At 39.8% G+C, this 18,024-nt stretch overlaps 1 protein-coding gene across 3 annotated transcripts in view; it reads right to left on the minus strand.

The window, feature by feature from the left end:
* The window catches only part of calcr (calcitonin receptor), a 112,539-nt gene that overhangs the window by 61,843 nt on the left and 32,672 nt on the right, over window positions 1–18,024 (minus strand). For all 3 annotated transcript variants that reach the window (XM_041809261.1, XM_041809262.1, XM_041809260.1), the window contains exon 2: window positions 1,738–1,805. In XM_041809261.1, coding sequence (XP_041665195.1) covers window positions 1,738–1,782 — 45 coding nt within the window. In that variant the 5' untranslated portion in view covers window positions 1,783–1,805. The remainder of the gene's footprint in view (window positions 1–1,737; window positions 1,806–18,024) is intronic.

An 18,024-nucleotide genomic window follows, 5' to 3' on the forward strand; every position in this document is an offset into this window, starting at 1 on the left:
AGTTTGGAGCATGATTGGACCAAAACACCTGATATAAAAAAACAGAAAAGGGACAAAACTGACAAATTTTATACCCTCTTCCCCATCCTCATTCCCTATTTTTGCCAATATTCCAGGAAACTTGTGAAAAACTTCATTATCATGGTAAAAGTAGCCATTTATTGCGAGAAGAGGAGATAAATAAGCTGAAATATTGATCAAACATTTATATTTACCCAGTTTCACAGTAAAGCAGGGTTAAATAAAAAAATCAATGCATGTTCAGAAGGACTTCAGGACTTTTACCTTTTTTTTTTTCAGACACCTAGTCGTGACCCACTGAAACCTGCTCCGTGACCCACTTTTGGTTCCGACCCACCAGTTGAGAACCACTGCTCTAACAGTTATCTAATGGTTAACTAACAGGTAGCTGGGTAGGAAGGTAAGCGACTATGCCTGTTTTGTCCCATTAACTAATAAAGGGGGAAATCTAAACACTAGCCAAGTTTTAAGGTCCTGAGTGCTGCTGAATGAGTTTTCACTGAGGATATTTCCATTCAGCTTTACCTCAACCCTGACCAGTCTCCCAGCCCCTGCTGCTGAAAAGCACCCCCACAGCATGATGCTGCCACCACCATGCTTCACTGTTGGGATGGTATTGGGCAGGTGGTGAGCAGTGCCTGGTTTTCTGCAGACGTAACGTTTAGAATGGGACCAAACAGCTCAATATTGGTTTCATCAGACCAGAGAATCTTGTTTCTCACAGTCTGAGAGTCCGTCAGGTGCTGTTTGTTGCAAACTCCAAGCAGGTTTTAATGTGTTTTACAACGAGAGGAAAGTCTTCAGTCTAGCCACTCTGCCATGAAGTCCAGATCAGTGGAGGACTGCAGTGATTGTTGTCCTTCTGGAAGTCTTGCCATCTCCACATAGGATCTCTGGAGCTCTGTCAGAGTAACCATCAGGTTCTTGGTCACCCCTCTTGCAAGAGCCCTTCTACCCCAACTGGTTAGTTTGGCTGGGCGACAAGCTCTTTGAAGAGTCCTGGTTGTGACTTCTTCCATTTGAGAATTATGGAGGCTAATGCGCTCTTGGGAACCTTCAGTGCAGCAAAATTTTTTGTAGCCTTCCCCAGACCTGTGCCTGTCAACAATCCTGTCTCTGAGCTCTACAGACGGTTCCCTGGCCCTCATGGTTTTTGCTCTGAGGCCTTCTAAATCATGTCCAATCAATCAATCAATTTAGCACAGGTGGACTCCAATCAAGGTGTAGGAACGTATCAGCAATATCCAGAGAAACTGGAGGAACCTTGGCTAAATTTCAAGTGTTGTTTTAAAGGGTCTGAATGTTTATGTAAATGTGATATTTTATTTTAAATAAATCTGCAAAATGTTTCAAAGTTCTCCTTTCACTTTCACCATCTGAATAGAAGAGTAAGGATAAGCTACAAATGCAGCACTTGCACACACACACACACACAGTCATGGATCACAGATCTTCACTTTCAGGTCATGAAGTTGGTAATGAACACCCCGGGCTAATTATAAACTAGAATTATTAATTATAAAGGCTGAGGGAAAATTAATAATGAGACTTTTTGCTGAGAAAAGAAAACCACTGGACCACAGTTTATTAAGTGTCACTCTAATAAAAATGGAATGCTACATGTTTAAACATGTTCAGCATACTTAATAGGCATAAAGACAACCAGTGCATATTTACCTGTCTGTATATCCTTAAATCAAAAAAGGTGGAGCTTACCACCAGGAGAAACCAAAGGATCCAAAGCGTGTCCACTACCTTCATATCTTCCTCGCACAGATGGATCTCTGGAGGGAGAGAAGAGGAGTTACAACGATCAAAAAACAAGCTGTAGCATGAATGTGACTGACTGAGCAAACATATGGCTCTTTCAAATCAGGATTACAGCGTCTCAGGAGAAAACAGCAACAGCAGTCATTAATATGAAATGCAAAACACTGCAGCAGAAGCGCTGTGACATTTCACACTTTTATCAGTTGAGTGAGTGAGAGATAGGCAGGACAAGTAGCCTTCAAAATGTGAGACAAAAGCATGAAGAGCTAACAAAAATACAAGATGGATTCCCACAGACACATAGTAAGACAAAAATAGTGGATGGTCATTAATCATCCTGTGTTGCAGCAGCAGATCTGACAGTTTAGTAAGGGAGTGCATGTGAGATTAGAATTCACTTCAGGTCTCTTTGCTTTGGCTCACAGAGTCCCTGCTGGAAGCCCATCACTCCGCAGTTTGAGCAGCCCAGACGCCCTACTGCTTGTTCTGCACCCACCAGTGGCCCCGGGGGCAGGCGCTCCAGCAGATAGACATGCATGAGCAAGTACAAGTCACCATGAAAGGTTAGCAGGATTGATGGTATTTGTGTTGGCGATACAGACGCATGCTGATGGTAGTCTACTTAGTATTAGGATGAAAAATTAACCCAGAACTCCATCTGCAAAGAATTAAAGCCACGAGAGATGATCTCTGACCAAAGGTCCATTAAACATTTCAGGAATTTGTCATGCCTGATTAATCATGTATCTGTTAATCTGAATGCAATCAAAGGGATAATAAAAAGTTGTCAATTTAATGAAACTTGAAAAAACTGTATAAAGTTTAGGCACTATTATTAGAAATTACTCCTGTTTGTAATCAAAGACTAGAAAACTTCAGAAGCTCTAAGTGGACAAACTCCTCAACAATTTATTTTACTCTTTTTTAACATGTAATTTTCTGTTGTTTTCTTAAACTCTTGAATTATTGTCTCATGATCTCAGGACAACAAGGTTTCTCAAGATGACAAATTAACATGCTGTTTTCTAGAAAAAAAAAACATCTGTGTGTGGGTCAGGGTCTAGGTCTGTTGGTCTGGGATTTGTGTCTCTGGGTGTGTGGGTCACGCCAGATGGATTTGTTTCACACATCCATCTGGGAAAGCTTCAATAGGAAAGGTTTGAGAAAAGGCAGAGGATTTGAAAAAAACTCTGAGTGTAACTGGATAAACGTTCTGTCTGTCACATCTCTACGGGCCAATCAGAGCAACAAAACACGTGACGTAGCTGCTATCGAGCTGCACATGCGCATCTACTGAGGATGAACGTGAAACACGGCGACTATAGACATGTCAGTAATCGACTTTTGTCGTTTTTGAAAAGAAAACAACTCACTGCTGTTCTTTGTCCTTTTTTTAACAAAGAAATGTTGTCAAGTTCTGATAAATCTGGCGCTTTAGCAGCATCCACGCTAGTCTATTCCTGCATAAACTGCACCAGCTCTTGCTGCTGCTTGTTTACATCACCACTCTGCTGCGCCTGAAAGTACTGCCCCTCGTCGCTGATTGGTCCTGTCACTTTCTAACCGGACCCCAAACGGTTCAGATGGGAGCTTTGCAAGATGGATTTGCCAGTGAAAAACAAGGAAACAGGCGTATCCATCTGCTTTGCAAGTTTAGTGTGGGTCTGGATTTGTGGGCATTTGGGTCTGATTGTGTGGGTGTGAGGGTTTGGGTCTGATTGTGTGGGTGTGAGGGTTTGGGTGTGTCTGTGGGTCTGATTGTGTGGGTGTCAGGGTTTGGGTGTGTCTGTGGGTCAGGGTTTGTGGGTGTGCCACTGGCACAACTTAACCCAGGCCCTTTGGCACAAATCACCCCAGCCCCACCATTTTGAAAAACTAGCATGATCCAGCAGTTTAGAGCTAACATCATGCTAACTGTGTAGACTCATTGTGTAGCCTACTAAAGCACTAAAACATGTGTGAAATGTTTTCAAACTTATCTTTAATTGTTCAGACACAACAATCAAAAAACCTTGATCATTAAAATTTTACTTTGAAAGGCAAAAATCAGTTTTTTGAGCTAAAATGTGCTTACCTCTCGTACCATGTGTCTCTCTTTTATGCGGGATGAATAAAATATATGGCTCTTCAAAAATATGTGGTCACCTGACCAATTTCTTCTATGGTTTTCTATAAACAAGGAGTGGCACTACTTCCCCATTGGCACAAATTACCCCACTCTCCCCTACACACAAGATAGCTCTTTTTTGGTAGTTAAAGAAGATTAATGAAATTTAAAAGCTGTAGGCCTTATTGTTTTTGATGAAGCTGACCCCTGCTCTGTCAAACTATGCATCTTTCCACACATCTGCAGTCTGGAAATTGTGTGCTTTTGTTTGAATTGACAGTCCATCTGACACAGCAATGATGCATTGTGGAAATTATTACACAGACTTAATCAATAGCATATTTGCCGGCAGCATACTTCATATTTTAACATCTCTGCAGCACATTTCAGTTTCATCATCTCTCAGTTAGATTTTTCTTTCTGAAGCAGGCGTGTTTTTTTCTAGCTGTGTCTTTGTCCAATACACATTAGCTCATTCACATCTCTAAACATAGAACCCCTGAGCATTTTTGCACAGGCCATTAGGTGCAATGTGACATGAACAGTAAAGCATGAAGCATGCGTGGCTCATTACAGAGACAAAGGAAAGCACTCAGATGGGACAAGAGAGTGCATTCATCGTAGTATTTATATGCAGCACTGAATGCTCCATAGGAACTCTGTTAAAGCACCAAATGTACTGTACAGTCTGCTAAAGGTCAAGCATTTTTACATGGGTTTTATAAGAATTTATCTGTGGGGGGGGGGTAATATATGAACAAAACAACCAATATAAAAACTTTAAAAGCAGCTACAGTAAAAAAAAAAAAAAGCATGCAAATCCTGAGCAAAAGCAAATAAACAAAATGTCATTCAAGCACCTATGAGGAATTTTTCTCTTATTATAAAAAACAAAACTGACAATAGCAAACAAAGCTGTCAGTTTATAGATTCAATAAGTCTTTATTCTAATGTTTAATGGCTGCACCATTGCTGGGGTTAGGTGTCAGATACAATGATGACGTGGATGTGGCCTAAGAGCTTCGGTTTACATTTTCAAAAGCAAAAATTTTGGATTAGCGATGCATTTGACTATGTAAAGAAGCAGGATGAGAGGTGGTTTTTTTTTCAATCCACTACTCACCCACATACAGGGCAAGATCAACACCAAAAGTTCCTCACAGGAGCTTTAAGTACTATTATGAAGTGGGAGGGATGCACATTTAGTACCAAAATTACTCATTCTGTCTTTAACTATAGCAGGATAAACCACAGTTGATAGCAACATGAAAACAGGCTACAAAATGCAAAAGACTGGATAATAAGCAGGTTCAAGCTCCTGTGGAAAAGGCAGTACCTCTTATCACTTTATTCATTTTGTCTTGTCAATATGTGCTGTAGGTTGTGTTTTCTGGTAAGACACTCTCATCCTGCTTCTTTTAGCCCTCAAAAATATCACTTCTAAAGGGCATCTTCTCCAGAAATTTAAAAGAGAAAAAAAGAAGCTTTTAATCTGCGTCGTGCTTTAAATTGGCTCACTTGACACCTACCCTGCAGCAGCGATTTTAGGCTTTAAATATGATGATGAGATTTAGCTTCTTTATTTTTACTAAGCAGCAAACTGACATGAGGTATAGTAAAAAATCAAGAATTATAATATTTAAGTTACAGGCTTTATAATAAGTGGAAATGTTCCAACTATCTCAGAAAATACTGGCATGCACTCGGCCTTGTTCATATCATTGTGGGACTGGTTTGAGTCTTCACTGCAGCCAGGTCATAAAAAATCAGATTTAATTGCAATAAAGCCTAAACAGAGGAAAGATAATCAGGGTGTTGTTATGAGCTCATATTAGGAGAGTTATGATGATGCTGGGAGATGCTATTGTTTAGCGATGTTGCTCATTTTACATCCCGTTTTCAACCAGTTTGTCCTGTACTTGACTGTGTAAATGGTTCCCAAGTAGGGCTGAACGATTAGCAAAAATAATCTAATTGCGATTTTTCCCCCAATATTGTGAGTGTGATTTAATATGTGAATATTATTAGGTTCCTCATCTTGTGTATTTTTTAATAAATACAAGTTCATTCAGTCAGGAACACTCTTATCATATATTTAACCATCTTATTACAAAACGGCTCTACAGTTTTACTTGGTGGAGAAGGCTCTGCTCTAAAGATGCTCCCTAGGTTAGTCAGCAGCATGCTTTGACTTTCTAGAGAGGGCATGGCTAGAAACCCCATATGGATAGATACATTAAGGGCAATGTGTATTGAAAATAATTAAATTATTTCAGAAATAATTTATGCTTGGATAACCGTTTCCGTGTTTCTCACTGGTAAATTCATCTTGCAAAGCTACCATCTGAACAGTTTGGGCCCGGTTAGAAAGTGACAGGACCAATCAGCATTGAGGGGCAGTGCTTTCGGGCGCGGCGGAGTCGTGACATAAGCAAGCAGTGAGAAGAGGCCAGTGCAATTATGGCAGAAGAGATTTGTGTGGATGCTGCTAAAGTGTCAGTTTTATCTGAACTTCATGAAAAGAACATTTCTTCATTAAAAGAAGCACAAAGAACAGCAGTGAGTTGTTTTCTTTTCAAAAATGACATAAGTAGTGTACTGACATGTCTACAGTCGCCATGGTTTGCGTTATGCAGTTCTTTATGGAGGTTAGCTCAGTAGCGGCTACGTCACGTGTTTTGTTGCTCTGATTGGCCCGTAAAAATGTGACAGACAGAACGTTCATCCAATCACCCCCCTAGTTTTTTTTCCTCTCCCAAACACCATCTATGGAAGATTTTCTAGATGGATGTGTGAAACAAATCCACCTGGCATGTCAGGTTAATTCTTGGAAGCTTGAATCTAAATATAAGGGTCTACCAGGCTTTATGCTAAGAAGGAGGAGGCTGGGGTGGAGGTGGTGAAGCTTTGCCAGCAACAATAGCGTGATGCATCAGCATTAATATAAGCAGGAATTAGTGAAAAGTATTTAAATACACAGCTGTGTTGAGAGATAGAGCTGTGATTGGCCATGGGAGCTGGTAGGCGATAATTGGTATCAGCTGGCTATCAGCTGATCATGGTTGGGCGTATGGCTTTTGTAAACGAATGCTTAGCTTCATCAAAGGTTGAAAGAATGAACTAGGGCAGAACATTAAAACAATCTAATTGCAATTGTTTATCCTTCTTTCTTTATTGAAGGGGATTATTAATTTCTATGTCATTCTCGTTTAGATTAAGAAAAGCATGCATAAAAACCAGAAAGGAGCATTTTTCTAAACTGACGAGCTGCTACAATCATATGATACTGAGCAAAATCATCCCGGCACACAGCCGACTGTAAATGCTAGACAGCAGCTCTTACACAAGGACGAGGAGCCGGGTCTCTTTGGTCAAGTAGTGATTAGATCTGCTCGGTAACAACCAGAAAACCTGGACTCAATTTATACCATTTATTGTTACACAATCAGTCTGTTATTAAACTTTACTTTACTCACTATTTACTTGCCTCAGTGGCCGGTAGGTTGAGCAAATTCACCAGACACTGCTCAAAAATACCTGCATTTGGCTGACGGTGGGTGTTTCTTTAAGACCTTTAAGTTTGTTCCACAAGCGACGAAAAACTCCTCACAGGAGCTTTAAAAAAATCGAAGACAGAAAGAGTCTGAGTGAGCAGCATTCAACAGGATAGTCCTCTGCATAAAGCAGTGTTTCTACTTTATATTTAGATAGATACAAGAAAAAAAAATGATGTTTTTATTTATGCTTATGAAGGTGAGAGTAGATTGATTGCCAGGGGACTTCATCTGCTCATCACAAAGTTTTATCCAAACCCCACCAAACTTTCATGATGTTTTGGTGTCAGTTCTCCCCCATCCTTTCTTCCTCTCTGCCTCATTTTCTCCTCATCTCCTTGCCCCCTTTTTTCCTCCCCTTTACATCACTCTGACAGCAGCAGACGGAGCCACACATCTCCGCTCACAGTGAGCGGACACAGGCTCAGTGACAACACAGATTTGTGCTGACATCACATCAGTGATGGAGGACGCGGCGGCTCCATCTCCCTCCCCCCCGACTTCTCACCACTTCAGAGCCCATTACTCAGTCTGACGACTGCAGCCACGAGGACGTGATTTGGCATCACATATTCGGGCAGCGACAAATGAGCTGGATTACAATGCAGGCTCAGGTGGATTAGTTTGACGAATGGACAGACTGTGGACATAACCCACAAGGCTGCCATATTTTCTCCTTCAAAGAACAAACACTGCACTCATGCACAAACTACATGATGGACGGACTCCATTAAACGCTGTCTTCACTTAGTTACTGTGGTAAAACAACTGTACAACAAAACAGACATCATCATGACTCCATTCAGTTCAGTTTGATGAACAGCGTGTCACGGCCTCCTGACTGCTGTCAAAAAGAGTTCTATACATCTCTAAATCCTTCAGATACGCAGTCTATGTGACCTTCCAGCAAAGCACACAATAAAGAAATATCATAGCACTCCATACATTTATACAGTATGAATACACAGTGTGAAAATGCGCTGAATGCTTTTTTAAAACAGAGAAATATAAAACATGGTAAATGCATTTAATGGATTTTCCTCCACTTTCATTTCCATCAAAGCACAGTACAAACAAGGAGCGGAGTCACAGGGTACCTCACGATACAATGCACACCGGTTCCTTGGCCCACAATACCAGTACTATCATGATACAGTGATACTGCGTTTATCAATACAGTGCAAGAAAATTGAATAACGATACATCACAAAATATATCTAACTAGAGAATACAAAATAGTCATAAAATGGTGAAGTGCAGGATTTCTCAATTTATTTACTGCAGTTTAGTCCGTTTCACAGAATTTGACACAGACTGAGCTCAAGCACTAAACATAAAGTGCATTCTTTCTTAGAACATGTACATACTTATATATACAGTATAGTTTAAGTATATTTTTATGTTTTTATATTTTTTAAGATTTTATTATCAAGCGTTTCGATAGTTTGGTGGAAAGACAAAATAGAGGCAGACAAAAACAAAAAAGACAAAATATAAACACACATTCACACTGTGTTTACTGAACTTTCTTATCAAAACACATCTTAACATATAGAATACAGTCATCTAATTTACTGAGGTTACCTGAACGCATCATGTTTTCTGTCTTCAGTTTGCTAATTAACTTTAATTTTGCCAATTCCACCGTGGATTTCTACGCTGGATTAATATTAATAACAAACAGGGTTTGCTCAAAGTTTTGGAGAACTTTTCAGCATTTATCTGAGCAGCTGAAGAAGAAAACTGTCCTGAAGCAGCTGAAGAGAGCGGTATGACCATGGCCTGATCCCGTGTTGTTGTTAGCGTCTTTGCTAACATTAGCAAAGTTGTGCTTTGCATGAAGGTGGAACTTAAGACTCGTGCTTCAGTGTAAAGACAGTTCATCACTGCAGCATGTACCCATGATTTTGGTTTTATCTTAACTAACATTCACCAGCTTTTTAAAAAGAAAGTTACCATTAAGCAGACCTGGGTCTGTCTCTGACCCGCCTCTCACCACGTAAACATCCACGCTGGAGGACTACAGGAGCAAGTTGTGGTCAAACTTAGTCATATGATAAAATTCCGTTATTATTTTTTTTAACGCGTTAAGGTTTCAGTGCTAAACAAATTTATTAGACCACCCTAACCCTAACTAAAGTAAGGTTTATGCCACAGCTGTCCTAAATTAACAGTATTGGTAATTGTAATCATTTTTTATGTCTCTGCAATGGTTAATACACTAATATGTAGAAGCTCTTTAACACATATGATATTTTTAATACTAAAATATAATTATTATTGTTATCCATGAATTTTCAAATTTACTGATTTACAAAAAACTGAAAAAAATAGTAAAGCACATTAATATTTCTTGATAAATATGTCAAATTATAGTTATTTACTTGCATTCCTGAACAGAAAAATGAGTTTTAGTGGTTGAATGTTATGCTTGATTCATTTCTGACTTCTCAGAGAAGCCCAGTGAGCTGGCTCAAATTTGGGTGAATTCAGTTTGAAATTCCTCATTCCTGTTCAAAATGGTAAAACGTGGAGAGCTCACTGAAAATGAAAGAGTCCGCATTAAAGCACTTCATGATGCTGGATGGTCTTTGAGACAAATATGACAGGTGGTCTAATAAAATTGTTAAGCATTGTATATATATATCAGGGACATGTACTTTTGTAGTGCTTGGATTATATATTATGAGTTAAAATAAAGAATATTAAAGAATTTATCACTCAAGAAAGTAAAATTGTTCAAAAATAAACTTATGGTTTTATGTTCAAATACAAAAAAATGTATTCATAAAGTTTTTTTTTTTTTTTTCAAGTGATATATTACCATAAAGGCTAGAGACAGAAATGTTTCTGTAGAATAACCATAGAGGTTTCTTGGACTGATCAGTCTGTTTTCCAGCACCCTGCTCTTTGCAGCATCATGAAGTAAATATAAATATATTTCTGTCTGAGTCACACTTGATTGAGGTGAAACAGGTAAGGAGTGAAGCTCTGCGAGATGCTTTCGTATCCTTTTGCCTTATCTTCGATCTAAAAATACACCAATGTCAGTCTCTCCAATTAAGGTAAAAAGAACAAGCTTGTATCCCGTCTTCACATGAACGTAGCCCCCCCTCCTCAACACAATCCCACTCTCTTCTGCGTTCTCATTTCCTCTCTGGCCTCTTTTCACTTCCATATATCCTCCGCTCCTTTAATCTGTTTCCATTCCCTGCTTGTTTCTCCATTTCTGTCTCATCGTTCTCTCTTCCTCGTTCCTTTAACGATCCCCCTTTCTCATTTTTTATCGCTCTGCTCTGCTTCCCTCTCCGTTCCCCTCGTTTTCCCTCTTCTTGGCTACATTTTAAGGTTTCTCTGACTGTGTGGGAAGATCACACAGATTCATCAAGCAGCGTTAAACATTAAACAGGTTCCTGTTGTGGTGACACATCATATTTTAAGCTAATCCGTCTGCGTTCAGCTGAATACACTCGCACAGCACGGCCGCGGTCCTATTTCCTGTTCTACTGTAGATATGGTGGACCAGTTAGACCATGAAGAGAGCTTAAAAACAGCTTATTTTCATTTTCTGTGCTGTTTCTGCATTAAACTTAAATAGATGGTCTTTTAGGGGAGGACAGTTTCACTTGAAAATAGAAACGTCACATTTGGAGGTTTAACAGTACTAAACTTGGGAATTTAGCAAACTAAATATTTGATTTAAAAACATCTGTAAATATAATGTTAACATTCACAAATACTCAATAGATATTTCATTTCTGAAACGACATGTCAAAAACATAGGGGTTGGATCATGTGGAATCAATAAGGTTCTAATAAATGACATTTTTGGAAGTTAATTTTACAAGATTTCAAATAAATCCTAACAAAATTTAAAGTGATTAAATTGAACTACTTGGCAGTGCAAGGATTCACGCTGTTGCTCTTTCAGGGTCTTTAATTCTGTGATTTGGCAGCGTGCAGACTACACCAAACAAGTTTCACTACTTAGCCTTTGAGCTAAGTAGGGGGCACCGAAGATTTCAGGGGGGTGCTTGTGTTCTCTTAAATTGTCTAAAAGGAGAGGCAAAACACCAGATGGTCACTTCAGCACTGGATAAGAGGAGCAGTTCATTGATGCCATCCCAGATTCAAAAATGAAGGTACACTTTAAGTCAAAAACATTGTCTGCATTTTGGACTGCAGTAGAATATTACCCACCAGGGTGGAAATTAGCGCCACCAGCCAAATGCAGGTATACTTCAAAACTGTGTCGAGAGAATTTGCTCAACTTACCAGCTGGGGCAGGCAAATAAGCCTACCCAAAACAGTGATTTTGTCACAGTAAATAGCAGAAATTAAATCGCATCGCATCTTCTGATTTTATGAGCCAAGCTGAGCGGACATGCTCACTGACCTAAAAATCTCGCCTCCCACCTGAGTGTCAGAGCTGCTGTCAAGTTTTCACAGGCAGCTGTGCTCTGGCATGGATTGACTCAATATCATATGAGAGTAGTTCTCATTTACAACTAGTGTGTCTGCTAAAGGTGTGTTGAACTGGTGTCTTGCTTGTTGCAAGTCTGAGGTAGTTAAACAAAGCCTGAATAAAGTGAGACAAAATATTACATTCTAGTCAGTCTGATTATTATGCAGGAAAACACCTGTGAATTTACAGTGCCTCTGTAGGAAACACAGAAAATTTTTGTATGGTCAAACGCAGCAGACATGGGTGAAGAAAGGATTTAAAATCAGCAACAGTTAAGGTGATTTATGCTCCGACTTTCTCTTATTAGCCTACAACCTGAACACTATAAGCCGAGATAGTTGTATTATATCTTTATGAAATAATGCTGCTTGTTAATACAGAGTGCATGGTAAAACATGTTTGTGGCAGGTAGACAGAAAAGTTCAATTCCACCCCTGGTAGCCACACTGCTATGCAGGAGGGCCCTGTCCACACTCACTTTTGCAGCATCCTAACATTGTTAAACTGGTTTTCCTGCTGCTTCCTCATTAAGACAAATACAAATAAAGGCTGGACATTAAAAATGAACTGAGAGTGGCAGTCTCACAACTGCACCCAGGACCCAAGAAGATCTGTTGCACAAAACAAGCCAACAGGCATCACTGAAGTTATTGCAGGACTAGAATTATGTCTAATTCTTTAAAAAAAATTCCAGAAGTTTTTATTTTAGGGGGGGTTGTTCATCTTCAGAGAGCAAGATTTTTAAAAACTCTGTTTAAGGTGATAAAATCATGACAGTGTGTTGGTCGTGCATCAGCATGTTTTTACATGATTACGATGAGGGATGGGGGGACCTGAAAATATTTTCAGCTTGCAAAGGGGGACCTATCAGAAAATGTCTGGGAACGACTGGCTTTTGCCACATTTTCTAAAGCTAACTTAGCTACATTAGCTTTTGCTATGTTTGCTTAAGCTCAGGTTGCTAAAGCTAATGTAGCTACACTGGCTTACATAGTAATATTAACTACAAAATACCAAAGAAACCAATGGAAGGTGCAGAAAGCTGCAGGTCCACAAGAGGCTGTATTCAAATATTATTATGACTGTTTTAATATCATACCATGACCTGGTGCCAAAACATATTTGGGTATTAATAGCTTTTTCTTCTTTTTTTTTTTTCGTCAGTGGTTACATACATTTGTAAAATATGGGATGTGTGACAAGTTGTAGTAAGGAGGCTCAAAGCTCACCTCAGCTTATCCTTTTAATGTTGCTATTTAAGATTGCTTTTCCAGCACAGTGAGTTTGGCTTTTTAATTTCTTCTCAGAAACACAATAGATGACTACATCTACATCTTATACTACCTATGCTCCAAACATAATCCAGTCCAGCCTAAAACTGTCAAAAAAGCCAATATTTGGATGTATTCAGAGGCTGTCTTTGGAACTGGCTTTGCTTCCCTAATATGAGGACCAAATTCCTGATAAAGCTGCTGTTAAATGTATGATCAGTCAACGTTCACAAAGTTAACAGCTTGATTATTGTGCAAAGTTCTGTTAATCTAAAGTCATTTCAACATTAATGTTAATTTGGGCAATTAATGATTGATTGATGCTTTTTTCACTTCATTGGGTGATGGATTGCGTGTGTGTTTTGAGGCAAATGGCCACTAACTCAAAATAACACTTCATCAGTCAGGGTGGTTTTCAGCTGAAACAGTTTCTGCTCATGCATCTTTGTTGAAACTCCAAACCAAAGACAGTTAATAGATGACTTGTGAATGCAGATTGAGTGGCTTGCTCATTCTATGAGAACAAATCTAAAGCAAACATTACACTGAAGGCGCCAGATTAACTGTCATCTCCCAAACAGCTCAAGATTATCCACATGGTTGACCAATGGACGACCAAACTCATGTTGACAGGAAAACTCATCTCCGTGATGAGTAAACAAATTAAAATGAATCTGAATACACAGAGCTAGGATTGATTGGACGGCCGTCTCCTCCAGCGTGATGTGATTCATCTTCAGGAGGTTATCTGATTTAATTGCAGACAGTGTTCCTCGTTACATGTTCTGCATCCTTAAACGGTTTCATTTTCCACACTTGAAGTAATGATGACCCTCCAGTGAGTGCACAAAGTGGGTTTTTATTTGAGGCTGTGCAGGATGGTCACCGGCTTTATTAAAAGCCCTTTTGTTGTCCACCCTCCAACAGATATTTGGAGCCTTTCAGCTCGAAAACTTTCTCATATAATAAGTGAAGGGGCAGGGGTGAAGTTTGAGGACGTTGATGAAAGAATGTGGTGTTCTCCAGCTGTTCAGAACAAGTCTACTTAATAAAGAGAACTCTCCCTGGCTGTGGTTATTTATTTTTTAGGCTTTTATGCCTTTATCTGAGAGGGCAGTAAATACGACATGGAAATTGGTGGGTTAAAGATATCCATAAAGGACAGTTTTGAACCCGCTTTGAGGACAACAGCCTCTGTACCAAGGCATGTGGACATTATCAGACTATTGGCGCCAGTTATAATTTCATTTCATCCCATAGACCAGGCACTAGCCACTTTCCTGGGAAGTCACACTCATTAAGAAGCTGACATCTTACAAGTGTAATTGGCAGTGAGTCTCTCTGTCTGTGTTGATTTGCATGCCACATTGTTGCTCCAATAGTCCTTGCTATTGCTCCAACACTTCTCAGAAGACTTCTTGGGCGTACTGGTTTCAAAACTGGTTCCATTAAAACTCATACATCTCCACAGATTTCTACAAACCCAAAATTGTTGCGCCTTTCTCTTCAGTTTTCCTCCCTCCCCTTGTGTTAAAGCTCCACAAAAAAGTGTGCATTCCAAAACTTTTGTTTGTTTAAAGCCAGAAGGCATCTCTTACTGTGTTGTTGGCCAATCACCGCAGATACACACCAATGCTATGAGACACTGAGCCATTATACAGTGATTTAGGGGGGAAAACACCTCTTTCCATAACCTCGCAAAGCAGATGGATTTGTCTGTTTCTGTGTTTCTTACTGGTAAATCCATCTTGCAAAGCTCCCATCTGAACCATTTGGGCCCAGTTAGAAAGTGACAGGACCAATCAGCATTGAGGGGCAGTGCTTTTGGGCGCGGCGGAGTTGTGACGTAAGCAAGCAGCAACATGAGGCCAGTGCAATTATGGTGGATGGCATTAGCGCAAACTTGATGACATTTCTTCGTTAAAAGATGAACAAAGAACAGCACTGAGTCGTTTTCTTTTCAAAAAAGACAAAAGTCATGTACCGGCATGTCTACAGTCACCATGGTTTATGTTATGCAGTTCTCTATGGAGTTTAGTCCTTGTTAGCGGCTACGTTACGTGTTTTGTTGCTCTGACCGGCCTGTAGAGATGCGACGGACAGAATGTTCATCCCACCACTCTCTGAGGTTTTTTCAAAGGCTCTGCCCTTTCCCAAATACCGTCTATGGAAGGTTAAGTAGATGAATTTGTTTCACACTTCCATCTGGCGTGCCAGGTTACTCTATCCATGTAAATTGGCCTTATGCATTAAGCTCTACTGACGAGGACTGTGACAGCACGGTGTTAATAATGCAGAGTAAAGATTAGCCTACTGTCTGAGACAGCTGATGGAAGTGTGCTGCATTTTTATGATACACAAACTTTCCAGAGATCAGGAAACAATTTCGTCTCTGTATGACCTTAAAATAAAAGATACTTGAATAAGGTCGGAAAATATTACTTTGACATTGGTATTCCTAAACCATAACCAGGAGTTACACCAGTCTGAGACCCCCAGCTGCTTTTTACTCCATGGGTGGCACTCTTACACATGACAAAGATGTGGTTGTTTTCATAGGGTTTCCTTCATTCAGAGAGAAAACTTAATCAGAGAGGTGCTTTAGGGAACACTTCTAGTGTAGGTGTGCAAACTGTGAGTCCATGAAAAGGTTTATTTAGTTTTCACTTTTTGTTTTAAACTTATGGCTGGTTTGTTAGTTTAATCTAGTTTTCATTTGCAAAAATGCTATGTTTTAGTTTGGTTTTTATTAGTTTTAGTGTCAGTTTTAGTTTTATCAGCAATATGGGGAACTTGTCAGGGGCGAGACCCAAAAGGGCTCTTCACTTTTCTCTTTATTTATTCAATTTTTCTGTTTGTATACAACTCAAGACCTAAAATTACCATCGTATAAAGTATTTCCAATCAAAATCTAGTGATTTTACATTTTCCAGGCATGGGTGTCCATGTCAGTCAGTCTGCTGCTGTCAAAGACTAAAACGAAGGAGATTTTGTGTCTGATTGTATTTTTTTTAGTTAGTTTTGTTCACACAGAATTAAGTTTCAGTTAGTTTTTTTTTACTTAGTTTTTATTAAGTTTCAGTTAACTAAAATGATTTAAATTTTAGTTTTAGTTATTTAGTTTTAGTTAACTATAGTAATCTTGGTACATGAACCCCTACTGCTGTTTTGAGTCAGACTTAAGTTATCTTCAGGACATTTCTCATCGAAGATAGCAGCTCACAGCCTGCATCACTCCCCATCCAGAGTTCCCTGCCTTACTGAACGTCGGTGTTTCGCCGACCTTCTTCAACAGTCTGAAGATAAATTGGAGAAACCGACCTTGATCAGAAGAGCTGATTGGAAATTTGTTGTTCAGGTATGCTGTGGTGGAAGAGTACATAGCGGATAGAGGAAGCATGCACTGCAAAATAGAGCCAAGCACAGAGGCTTTCTGGGTGAAAGATAAAATGCTTCAAAAGTTTTCGATAGAGCGTACAATTAAGCTAGCATTGATTTTATGACCATCTTTACCCTAAACTACGTAGGGAAACTGTACCTGTCTGCCACGCTGTGTAGCCTAGCTTCTCCAAGCACGTCCTGTTTAAAGATGCAGTGCTCACTGAAATCTCTGGAAGATAACGCCACTAATATTGCAAAGTACCATATACAATTCAACTTCAAAAACACAGAAATATCCCTTTAAGCTGTAACACAGCTTCCTGGTTGTTGGATACTGTTATACTCCACTAAGCTCTACTGCCTGATGTAAACAAGCACACTTGAGGCAACTGTGAGCCACTGGTCTCCAAACCAGAAGGTGAGGGGTTTGATTCCAGGCCCCTCCAGTCGCGTGTGCATACATAACATACATAATGCATAGCAATGTTTATGGATGGGAACCTGACTGTGTATGGTCTGTTTACTGGTGTGGATGACTTATTTTTCCTCACAACATATACAGCACACACATGGAGATGCACATCATAGTATAACTACAGACTAAACACAGTAGATGACAACTTTCCAGTCAAGTTGCTAAAGCTGCTGCAGCTCCTCAATTAAAGGCTCATTATTAGATGTTACAGAAATGGAAAAACCCTGTTCACTTTGTGATTTATCCCAAGATGCATTGGGCTCATATGAGGCTGTGTACCACACTTGAGTTATTAGCTGTTGGGGCCGAGGAGCAGCTCAAACCTGTTCCATGTAGTCATAATTGGAGAAAAGGAAACGCTAAGATGGCTCCCATCAGTCTGGCTGGCCAACACAAAATTACACCAATTTACATGTGATGTATGTTTGTAATGCTGCAGAGGAGTTCACGCCAGGAGGAAGGAAAATAAAGGTGAAATAGCAAACCCTGGATGCTGGACTAACTTCATGTATCCAGGCAGAGTTTTGATGAGGTTTGTTACATTGTTATGCATTTTTTCATTTTCAACCTGCTTCTCTGTCCTGTTTACCTGACACCAAAGACTGTTTTGTGCATCTGTTGCATGGGTACATGTGTTTAGCACAAAGAGAAAAAGGGTACTGATTACCCAGGCACAGAGTAGGGGCCTTCTTTTTAAAGAAGGGTGAGGGCACATGAGTAAAGAAAGCAGGGACAGAGAGCAAGATTAGGATGATAGAGGAGATAAAAGTAGGGGCAGAGGGTGAGCTGAGGATGTTGTAAGGGAAGAAAGGAAAAGTTGAGGTTTGTCTAAGGGTTGTGAAGAGGAGTAAAGGACAGCTGGCTAAGGGCGGGGCCCTGTGTAATTTTCTTTCTGTGGTCCCAGAATCCCTAGCTTTGCCCCTGTATGGATAGATTTCACATTCATCAGGAAACCTCCCCTACAAAGCAACTGGGAAGGG

This window comes from Cheilinus undulatus, linkage group 16, assembly GCF_018320785.1.
Source record: "Cheilinus undulatus linkage group 16, ASM1832078v1, whole genome shotgun sequence".
Taxonomy (NCBI): domain Eukaryota; kingdom Metazoa; phylum Chordata; class Actinopteri; order Labriformes; family Labridae; genus Cheilinus; species Cheilinus undulatus.